This window comes from Eptatretus burgeri, chromosome 11 (assembly GCF_056783735.1).
Source record: "Eptatretus burgeri isolate ZD-2024b chromosome 11, Ebu_testis_v1, whole genome shotgun sequence".
Taxonomy (NCBI): Eukaryota; Metazoa; Chordata; class Myxini; order Myxiniformes; family Myxinidae; genus Eptatretus; species Eptatretus burgeri.
In genome coordinates, this window is record NC_140971.1 from 98,105,805 (window position 1) to 98,117,572 (window position 11,768).

At 48.1% G+C, this 11,768-nt stretch overlaps 1 protein-coding gene across 4 annotated transcripts in view; it reads left to right on the top strand.

Annotated features, from left to right (window-relative positions):
- The window catches only part of LOC147017726 (uncharacterized), a 422,376-nt gene that overhangs the window by 407,199 nt on the left and 3,409 nt on the right, over positions 1-11,768 (top strand). For 3 of the 4 annotated variants that reach the window (XR_015049613.1, XR_015049614.1, XR_015049612.1), the window contains 2 exons: positions 549-673; positions 11,666-11,706. Coding sequence is in view for 1 of the 4 variants with exons in the window: in XM_085847591.1 (XP_085703717.1) it covers positions 11,666-11,669 (4 nt within the window). In the remaining 3 variants the exon portion in view is untranslated. The remainder of the gene's footprint in view (positions 1-548; positions 674-11,665; positions 11,707-11,768) is intronic. The other variant, XM_085847591.1, reaches the window with a different exon arrangement.

An 11,768-nucleotide genomic window follows, 5' to 3' on the forward strand; every position in this document is an offset into this window, starting at 1 on the left:
GAAGAGGATGTGGAAGTTGGTCCCACAGGTGGGAAAAGAGAGGAATAAATGAGTGGATGAGAGCAGTGATCCTGGATTTAGGCAGTTTCACCAGAAGGGGTTGATGGTGGACCGTGTGTAGTCTGTAGAAACCATCATCGTTTGTGGATACAGAAACTTGGAAGGGGTAGGGAGACAGCATGGAATGAGCAAAGGGTTCAAGACCAGAATGGTGGCTGATGCAGCAGTAGAAGAAAGAGATCACCGAACTGTCTGTGATGTGAAAGTGATAGATCCATCGACTCAAGCTTCAGTGTGGGAGATTGCAATGATCTTGAAGACGTAACTTCCCTCCCCCCACCACAATCCCCATTGTCGACTATCTTTTTGTAAATGTTGTAGCTCCTACACGTGTCCATGACCAAAACAAATCTCTCACTTAATACATTAATAGGTAACGGGAATACTTGTTGCACTGAAAATCCAAGCAATGAAAATGGGCCATTTAGAGATTATCGAGTGGACATCATGAAGTAGATTCCTCATTTTTGGTGCGTTTTACTCGATAGGTCCAAGTCCGAGTGAACGCAGACCCGAGAGAACCGATTCCGGCACTGCAAGTTTGGACTGAGTGGAACTGAAGTTTTCCTCTTGAAGTCACGTACCTTTGAGGTGCACCTGGAGTCACGTACCTGTGAGGTTCACACCCAACATCATGTTACAGACACCGAATGGCGGTGATGGACCCCCAACAATTCAATTTTAAGATGTTTGCAAAAGACTTTTGTAGAATTGTCATTTAATTGGCTTTAGTTTGTTGCGTTATATTCTACAGCTCCTCTTCTTCTTCTTTCGGCTGCTCCCGTTAGGGGTCGCCACAGCGGATCATCCGTATGATCCGCATAGTGATTTGGCACATGTTTTACGCCGGATGCCCTTCCTGACGCAACCCTGGTCGCCTCTTACGACACAGGGATATGGTACACCAATTTTAACCGGGGTATACACCGGCCCAGTATACTGGTACTCACTTCGCCGACCTCGGAAGGATGACAGGCTGAGTCAACCCCCTGGTGTGTATTAATTCAGTGGCCCAACGGGGCTTGAACTCAGGACCTTTTGGATCCCAAGCCGCTGCCCTAACCACTGCGCCAACACCAGGCTTGCGTTATATTCTACAGCATGCTCCGTAACATATTTCATCGAGATCACTTCTTAATATTTTACTTCGACATATATCTGAGTACAAAGAAAATCAGCAAACGTCTCATATTGAATAAAATAAACCCTGTCAGCTACTGCTCTAATTAACCACAACCCCGTCACTAAGACCACACACGTTTTGTTTGAAACAATCAGAACATCAAGTAAACTTTTTCATAAATTCGTGTAAAATAGTTCATAACCCTTTTATATGATCTGGTGAACAAGGATGCAACATAAGGCATCAGTTGTACCTTGTCCCTTGAAATGATTCATAGATTTATCCAAAGGTCAATGCTATTCCAAGCACACAAACGTTCCAAGTTTATTCCCAATTTACGAGTAAAAGGGTTTGTATAATTACTTCCAAGTCCGCTTTCCTTTCTTGGCATTTTGCAAAAGCACGCGGCACCGCAGTGACGAACCAAAACGGTCATTTAATATGGTGGGAAAAATGAGATAATATTAGATTTTTTACGTCATTTGGTCCACAAGCTATTACGGTGCAAATATAGAACGCAGTGACCATGGCCACAAAGGTTCAGGCCCAAGGATTTGTAATTGCTCAGTGTAATGAAACCCTGCGGGCCACACATGGCCGTGTGTCGCCGGCACGGGACCGCGTGCCAACGGTGCGGACTTGTTTACCTATCCGGGATAAACCAAAAATAATCGCAGGAGAAAACCTGTGCTGCTACTTTTGTAAATTTGAGAGAAATGTTGCACATGCACAATATGATGTTAGAGAGGTTTCGTAAATATTGAAACTTATGGACAAGATTGATGCTTACAGAAAACCAAGGTAAGAATGGGTAAAAATGCAATGAGCTGATGAGAGAGAGAGAGAGACAGAGACAGAGACAGAGACAGAGACAGAGACATAGACACAGACAGACAGAGACAGACAGACAGAGAGAGAGACAGACAGAGAGAGAGACAGAGAGAGAGAGACAGACAGACAGACAGACAGAGAGACAGACAGACAGAGAGACAGACAGACAGACAGAGAGAGAGACAGACAAAGAGACAGAGAGACAGACAGACAGAGACAGACAGAGAAAGAGAGAAAGAGAGAGAGAGGACAGTGACCTGCTGGATAGGAATAATGGAGGTAGAAACGATTGTGGATAGGGATGAGGGATGACATGACATGGTAGTGCATCACCAACTTGAAATCTTGGGTTAAAGAGTGAAATGAATCACCATTGGGAGAGCATTGTACAAATCGAGAATAAAGGAACAAAAGAGTGGATGTACTGTATATGCAGTGAGCCTGGATTTTGGGAGTTTGTTTGTTGTATACAAAGTCGAGGCTCGTGGAACAGCTAGAACAGAGAATGGATCAGGACACAATGCAACAAAAGGAACGGCAGAAAGAGAAGGGGGAAATGCCAACTGCAGGGCTGAGCGAGCAAATATATAGAAAAAGCTTGGTCACTGATTAGCAAGGCGCTTTCAAAATATCACTGGCATGGCAAGAGCTAATCTTTTTCATCATAAAGTCAAATATAAATACCCCAGTCTGTTGCCATAGTTTCTTTCTATGATTTCGAGGATGACAATGTGCTCCACCACTAATTGGACAGTACTCCGACGGTGTTGACCTGGCATTGGACCAAGGAACTTGTGCTGAACAATTATTATACAGTTGGCAAAGGCTAACGAATTCAGTTTGATTTGGAAGTTCACCGGTACCATATCCAATGCGTCATCATACAAATTCAACAACCACGAGCATCACCAAATTAATCTCAAAAGTTGTCATGATCGACTCTCCAGAACAATACTTTTGTTTTTAACCTCTCATGACAATCAGGGCAGTAAAAATGGCAAAACATGTATACCGGCTTAATAAGAATGACCGATTGTACAACAAAAGACAAAGGTAAAAACAGGCCTGAATATGTTGAGGAGCAAGAAGATTTACAAGGGAAGAAAGATGATGTCTGGTAGAGGAAAACAAACGTTCTTCTCGGTGTTCTTACTTGGTTTCTGATAATCTAAAGCATTTACATGGTTTTGAAAGTTACAGCACACCTCAAAACCATCATTGTCGTGTTGGAACCCAAAGATTTGTTGGAATTCTTCCTCCCATCAAACAATGAGCATGCTCTCACCGTGGTCCCATTGCCACCCTCGCCATTAAAGTAACATGTGTAAAATGTTAACCTCTTCATTTGTGGACTTTAAAGGTCATGAGTTCTGCAGTTTAGGAGTAACATGGTTTTCTGGTTCCAGGTTGCTGGTTTGTGAGTTCTTTCCACCTGTTCAACAAAGCAAATTTCCTGGATGAGATAGGTTGCGTTTCACCGTTTTATTGCCTGCTGCCACCTGAGATGGATGGAGGCTCTGTTTTCATATGTACCATATGTCCACGAAAGATGAGATGGAAAGGGAAGAAAAGAACGTGTGAGAAGATAGCTTAATAGTGAAGTGTAAGAAGTCTGAGTGCTAACTAACAACGCCCTAGTCACAGCACTCGGCCTGGCGCATGGTCCTCTCGCTCATCCAGCGTTCCGCTCCGTGGACAAAGCTCCATCTCTTGAACCACAAACCGACCAAGAACGCACAAGAATGTACAGAACCAAGAACACAATGTACAGAACCCGGCTGTGCGGAACGCACTGCACATTTATAATCCCCTGGCAGGGAGGAGTTCGGTAGTGGACCAGGTAGAGCGATAGATGTTTTCCAGCACCCTCATTGGTGCATGTGAGGACGGTTACAATGACACTGGCTCCGCCCATGTAAGGGTTCCGCAGGGGAAATGGCTCCATTCACTCCGAGCTCTCCCACACGGTCGAGCTCCGTGATTAACATGGTACTGAGTATTTGGTCGCACACTTCGGCCGTGAACGTTTGCCGAACGTGTAATGGGGGCCACAATTGAGCAGAGCTTTAAGGCTTCTGACACGTCAAATGGAGTCGAATGCACACCTGCGCTCCAAGCTAAAAGTCTGTACGTCCAGACCTGAGCATGGTCAATGGTGTGCCACGCTCCACCATTCCACGTCGGTCCCAAAAGGCGGTGGCAGGTGGTGACCGTGGTTGAGTGATGGCAGTGGTAGCGTAGTGGTGAGTTCTGGCGTGGTGGTTCATGGTGATTGTGGGATCAATGGTGAATGTAAGCAAGCTTGAGTTGAGGTTCGATTGTGTGGTGATTATAACGAAGGAGTCTTGCTGATGTGTGAAATGTTGTGGCGTTGGGGTTCGAGTATGGTGATGGCTGAGGTGAAACGTCCATTGGGTTAGGGCGCATCATTTGAATGGTTTTGGTGCACGTATGCTAATGACTGCCTGTTGTTATGGTCTTTCACTGTCCACCTGCAAGGCCTTCATCCGCAGCTTAATGGAGTACTGCTCTCCCTTTTGGGCTGGCTCCCCTGCCTCACATATTGCTCAGCTTGACGCCGTGGACACAAAAGCCTTCAAGACTATTGGAATGTCCCGCGATGAAGCTGAGTCTATGAGCTTTCCCATCGCAGATTGGTCAGTGGTCTGTGCTCTACCGCCTCTTTTTTCTGGTCTTGCAACCCCTGATCTTTCCATGCTTTGTACACATATGATTTTTTTTTTTTTTTTTTAAGAAAAGAAACTACCGAAACCGCCCCCCTTCCCCACCCCCAGGTTTCTACAGGACATACACATATGGTCCACTACCAACCCCCCTTCTAGTGAAATTACTGAAATCCAGGATCACTGCTCACCTCCACTCATTTGTTCCTTTTTTTCACCCAATCTGAAATGAAAACGAGAGAAGAACCTTCAGAGTGTAGGCTTTATTCCATTTGATTGAAGCCGCTTCATTCAACGAGCACCAAGTGAACCGCCGCCGTAAACGACAATGCCCCTGGGACAATCCCCCCGACCGAGCGGAACCTTAGCTTTATCTATTCCGTGCTCGAGCCGTGCAACATGTGATCACACGTCACGACCTTCAATTCACCACATTTTCCTCGTCTTTAAAATGTAACTAGAGGCCCAACTAACGCACCATGATTACTTCAGCGCTACAGGAGTATACATTTCAAGCAACGCGAACTATCTAAACTACAGAAGCATACATGCCAAGCAGTGAGGATTATTTTGAGTTGTAGGAGCATGGTAATGAGCATCGATATATTATGTAACGAGCACATAGGAGCATGAGCATCGAGGATGCCGATAATCCCCTTTACAGATTGAGTCGGCGAGGGGGTATTATCCGTCGACCTCTCCGGGAGTAAATGGCGGTTTCACTTGAGGGAGGCTTCCGATCCTCTTGGTGAGCTTCGACTCGTGCCGGGGATGACTCCCCGATCGCTCTCGGGTGGAACGCGGCAGCTCCATCGCCACCATTCTCGGGTGGAGTTCCTGGGGGGGGAACACCTGGGGAGGGGATGTCAGAGGGAGGAGCGCCAGATGGTGGTGTACCTGCGGGAGGAGTACCTGAGGGAGCCAAATGGCGAACCGACACAGTGGTCTCCCTGCCATCCGGGAGCCTGACATGAGCATACTCTGGATTAGTATCGATGAGTTCGACCTCTTCCACCATGGGTTCATACTTGCTTTGTCGTACCGGGCGTTTCATGAACACTGTTCCGGGATGGGTTAGCCAGTTGGGCACCGATTGGCCGTCAACATAACGCCGCTGGTGAGTAAACATTCGTTCGTGAGGAGTTGCATTGGTGGACGTGCAGAGCAAAGAGCGTATGGAATTCAGAGCGTCGAGAAGGGTAACCTCCCACTGCTCGGGCCCCAGTCCTCTCGATTTCAGCGCCAGAGTTACGGCTTTCCAAATAACTCCATTATATCGTTCCACCTGCCCATTACCGTGGGTTGTAACCCGTCGTTCGACTAGTTGCTATGCCGTGCTCTAATAGGAATTGTTTTAGCCCGGCCGACATGAAACACGGCCCTCTGTCTGAATGTATGTACGAAGGTTTCCCAAACATAGCGAAGAGGTCAGACAGACATTTCACGACAGTGCCCGAGGTCATATCCGAGCACAGAAATGCGAAAGGGAACCTTGAATATTCATCAACAACAGTGAATATGTATCTGTTGTCTGTCTCGGTCGGCAGGGGCCCTTTGAAGTCAATGTTTAGTCTCTCGAAGGGAGAAGTGGCCTTGATCAATCTGCCAGAAGCCGCGCCATAGAATCTGGGTTTTAGTTCAGCACAAACAGGGCATGAAGCATTCATTTGTTTAATATCTTCAATAGAATAGGGAAGGTTTTGTCTGCGCACGAAACGTGCCATTCTGGTTACCCCCGGGTGGCACAGAGACACATGGAGGTCTTGCAAAGCCCGACTGATTGTCGCCGAACAGTAGACCCGAGAGAAGGTGTCTGCAGCAGGGTTTTCCCTCCCGGGCCGGTAAACTATGTCGTAACTATAGCAGGCTAGGTCTATCCGCCATCTCATAATTTTTTCATTCTTAATTTTCCCGTTATTTTTCCCATCAAACATGAATGCCACGGATCGTTGGTCCGTAACGAGCGTGGAATGGTTTCCCAGTAAATAGTGTCTCCATTTACGTAGGGCTTCGACAATGGCGTACGCTTCCTTCTCTATTGCCGAGTGTCTCTGCTCGCTTCCAGAGAGAGTTCTCGAGAAGAACGCGACGGGTCGCCCAGACTGATTAAGCGTAGCAGCTATCGCGTGATCAGAAGCATCTGTTTCCACCATGAAGGGCACCGAGCTATCGATCGATAATACCACGGAATTACTGATATCATCTTTGAGGCTGTGGAAAGCTTTTACGACAGCGGCATCTGGTGGAAAGTTTTTGCAATGCACTAGGGGATGTATTTTCTCGGAGTATTGCGAAATCCATCTCGCATAGTAAGCGAACATGCCGATCACCCGGCGCATTGTCTGCAGGTCCTGAGGTGGGGGTAGCTCACGAAGTGGGCGCAATCGTTCAGGATCAGGCTTAATCGTGCCGTCGGCTATCGTGTAGCCGAGAAGGTCAATTGACCTTGCCGAGAATACGCATTTCTCGTAGTTGAGAGTCAGATTATATTTTCTAGCAATGCTCAAGAATCTGTCCAGATTCATGTCATGTTCCCCCTGATCCCTACCGCACACTGTGACATTGTCCACGTAAACAAAAGTGTCTTTGAGGTTTTCATCTGAGATGATGTCGTCCATAACCCGTTGGAAGCAAGCTACTCCATTCGTGACACCGAACGGAATCCTCCTGAATTGGTAGAGGCGTCTACCTGCCTGGAATGCGGTGTAAGGTTTGTCTTCCTCTCGGATGGGAATTTGATGATAGGCGCTTCGCAAATCGATGGTGCTGAATATCTTATAATTGGCCACGCGTTCGACCATCTCGTCTATGCGCGGCAAAGGGTAGGCATCGAGTTGGGTGAAACGATTGACCGTTTGGGAATAATCGACAACCATTCGTTTCTTATGATTCTGATTGGCGGTGACCAACACCTGTGCGCGCCATGGCGAATCGCTCGGTTCTATAATTCCTTCTTCCAGTAATCGCTTGGTCTCTGAAGTGATGAAGTTCATATCAGCAGTGGTATATCGCCGCGATTTGATCGCTATCGGTTTACAGACCGGCGACAAGTTAGCAAACAGCTGGGGGGACGTTACCTCTGCGGTGGTCAAAGCATTTAAAATTAGACGAGGTTTGCTTCCTCCAAAGGGTATTTCGACGCTCGTGTGCTGCTTGAGGACATTATGACCCAGAATTACGTCTGCGCATAAACCACGAAGCACCAGTACCCTTACATCCCGATGCGTGTATCCTTTTACGTCCAATTCAACATTGCAGTACCCTCGTACGCGGGACTGTAGTGATGTGGCGGCCATGCATACCGTATTGTCTGTCGGGTGGATCTTCCATTTCCTGCCCTTCACTAGCGAGCTGTTGACGAAACTTTCAGAGCTACCGGTATCAATCAGAGCCTCAGCCATATGCCCGTTAATTCGTACGTTGATGATAGCCTTGGATAGATTCCCCGGTGAGGCTGCAGTTAGTTTCTTTTGTGAGTAGAGCCGCAGAAGTGGGTTTATTTCTCCTTAGAGTAGATTTACATACCCTGGCATAATGCCCTTTCTTGTCACAATTCATGCATGTGGCATCTCTGGCGGGGCATTTGTGGCAGGGTGTCTTTTGTACCCACAAAAGAAGCATTTACCAACCGGAGTAGTTGCTGAGGAGTTTGATGAGGTCTGGGTATCCGACTCCTCAGGTTTTTCTCCATCCCCTGTGTCAGGCTGTGTCTGTGTCTGTGGGGTTCCTTGAGTTTCCACCGTAGCGGCGTTCATTAGCAGCATCGGTGTCCCAAATGACTCAGATTGCTGCTGAGCCGTATCCATCGCTCGAGCCTGATCGACTACCTTTTCAAGAGTGGGTTGCGCTTTCTCTAGTAAGCGTTGCCGTATGTGGGCTGATCTGAGTCCTTGGATAAATTCCTCCCGGGTCGCTTCATTTCGGTGTTCCTCGGCGTTTACGGCCCGGAAGCTGCTGTCTTTTCCCAGCTGTTTCAGAGCTTGCAGGAACTGATCGATTGTCTCCCCGGCTGCTTGCTTGCGTGTGTTGAGAAGATGTCGTATGTATACCTCGTTCTTGCGCTTCACGTAGAGCGCCTGCAGCACGTCGATCGCTGCTTCGTAGGTGTCACACTCCGAGAAGAGCCTGTATACGCTGGGCGAGACATGATTCACAAGGGCGGCCAATTTGTCGGCTCCCTCTTCGATGATGGTCAGATAGTGTGAGAAGGAACGGAACCAATGCGACCATTTCATTTCTGAGTCAGTCGCGTTTGGGTCTGCGTCGAACCTCTCTAGTTTGTAGATCTTGTTCATCGTTGGTTGAGAGAGCCGAGAAAACCAAATGGAATAAATTGAAATGAAAACGAGAGAAGAACCTTCAGAGTGTAGGCTTTATTCCATTTGATTGAAGCCACTTCATTCAACGAGCACCAAGTGAACCGCCGCCGTAAACGACAATGCCCCTGGGACAATCCCCCCGACCGAGCGGAACCTTAGCTTTATCTATTCCGTGCTCGAGCCGTGCAACATGTGATCACACGTCACGACCTTCAATTCACCACACAATCTGTGGAACCAAGTTCCACATCCTCTTCATTCTTATTCTTCCATCCAGGTCTTCAAGAGAGCTGTTCACCATCATCTCAGCTAGGTAGGGGAGGACACATGGGGTGGACAAGATGGATACATAAGGAAAAACTGGAAATTTGGAAGGTGGTGGGCTTGGGGGACTAATGAGGGGAGAAAATATCATGGATTTGGATTGGGGACGATCTGAGATGGTGTTGAACAGCTGTTTTGAAGACCTGGAGGGAAGAATAGATTGAAGTGAATGTGAAAGTTGATTCCACAGGAGGGAAAAAAGAGGAACGAATGAATGGAGTTGAGCAGTGATTATAGTTTAGGTAGTTTCACCAGAAGGGGGATTGATGGTAGACTATGTGGCCTACAGAAACCTGGGGAGACAAAGCATGGAAAGAGCAGAGGGTGCAAGACCAGAAAGGAGACTGGAGACGACAGACCACCGATCACAGACATGTCAGCGATGAGAAAGTGATAGGCTCATCGACTAGGCTTCATCACGAGAGATTCCCATAGTCTTGAAGGTTAGGGTGGCGAGCTTGGGATCCGAGGATCCCGAGTTCAAATCCTGCTCAGCTGTTGAATTAATACAGGTGGGGTTGACTCTGCCTGTCATCCTTCCGAGGTCAGCAAAATGAGTGCCAGCTTGCTGGTATCCTGTGTCGGAGTGGTGACCCGTCCAGGATTGTGCCCAATAGCCAAGGAGACTGCTTAGGCAGCACCAATGCTCTGCACAGAGTATGGTCCCAATGGATGGATGGACTGGAAGCTAATGATATGTTCGAGGATAGGAGTCATATGGTTAAACGATGAGCCTGGTTATCGTATTCTGAAGCTAACGGTTTTAGGGAAAAGGGGGGGGCGAGAGAGGGGGATGAGAGTGGGGGCGAGAGAGGAGGGGGTGAGGAAGGGCGAGACTAGGTGGGGATAGAGGGGGGAGAGAGGGGGAGGGAGGAGGGGCGAGTCTAGGGGGGATAGAGGGGGATAGAGGGGGAAGAGAGGGGGTGAGAGTGGGGGCGAGAGAGGAAGGGTGAAACTAAGGGGAATAGAGGGGGAAGAGAGGAGGGGAGAGAGAGGGGGGCGAGAGAGAGAGGATGAGAGTGGGGGCGAGAGAGGAGGGGGGAGAAAGGAAGGGCGAGACTAGGGGGGATCGAGGGGGAAGAGAGGGGGACGGGAGAGGAAGGGCGAGACTAGGGGGGATAGAGGGGAGGAAGAGAGGGGGGGCGAGAGAGGAGGTGAGAGAGAGGGGGCGAGAGAGGGGGTGAGAGTGGGGGGGGCGAGAGAGGGCTGCACATACTGGCACTCACCTACGGGCCCGTACTAGTCTATCTATAATTCCAGCAATCTCTGTGTCTGTCTGTCTGTCTGCGACCGCCGTTTCTCGACGACCGCCGGTCCGATCTCATTGAAACTTGCCAGGAATATTCCCGGGGACCCGCAGATGTGCCTTTTCGAGGTTTGATATCGATCGGACAAGCGGTTCCCAAGTTACGGCCATTTATCTGTCGACCAATGACAAGACACGGTGCTATGACATCACGAATGATGTCACAATAATGTTTTTTTTTTTTTTTGCACAATTGACGGTCCGATCTGATTGAAACTTGCCAGGGATTATTGCTGGGGACCCGTGGATGTGCCTTTTCAAGGTTTGATATTAATCGGACGAGCAGTTCCCAAGTTACGGCCATTTATCTGTTGACCAATATCTGCAAGAGAGGGGGATGAGAGTGGGGGCGAGAGAGAGGGGTGAGAGAGGAGGGGGGAGAGAGGAAGGGCGAGACTCGAGGGACAGAGGCGGGGCAAGAGAGGGGGAGAGAGAGGGGGCGAGAGAGGGGGTGAGAGAGAGGGGGGGCGAGAGAAAGGGGGCGAGAGAGAGGGCTGCACATACTGGCACTCACGTACGGGCACGCACCTACGGGCCCACCCCTACGGGCCCGTACTAGTACATCAAAATAGGGGTTTTAGAGGATGCTCAATTCAGAAATTTAGCCGAGAAAACTGGGTATTTGTTATTGTTTGAGTTATTGGCGATGTCAGGAAGAAAATACTTGCGCGGAGAGGCCCATGGTGTCCAACACAAAATGTCATATGACTTCACTAACATGACAGCAACTACATATATTATAGTAGGCCTACATAAGCCCAGTTTCTTCTTTGTAATTTGTTGCAGAAAGAGAGATTTCCTGCTATTTACAGGCATAATATGTGTCAAGCAAGCACTGCATCAGTCAGGGCACTTTTACGCTGTTTTGCTGAAAATTATCTGAATTGTGGAAATCCAACTGCTTCACGATTTTCAAAACTGATTTTGTAACAGAGAACAATTTTTTCAGGTCTTTCTGCATGATGGTGGTGGTGATGGTGCTTTTTAGAAGTAGATGTATGTGCATGTGTGTCTGTAGATAAGAACAAAGGCTTCAAGTTTTGACGTGTGAGCAGAGACGTAAGTGCTTCAGAATTTTGAATATATATATACATATACATACATACATATACATATATATA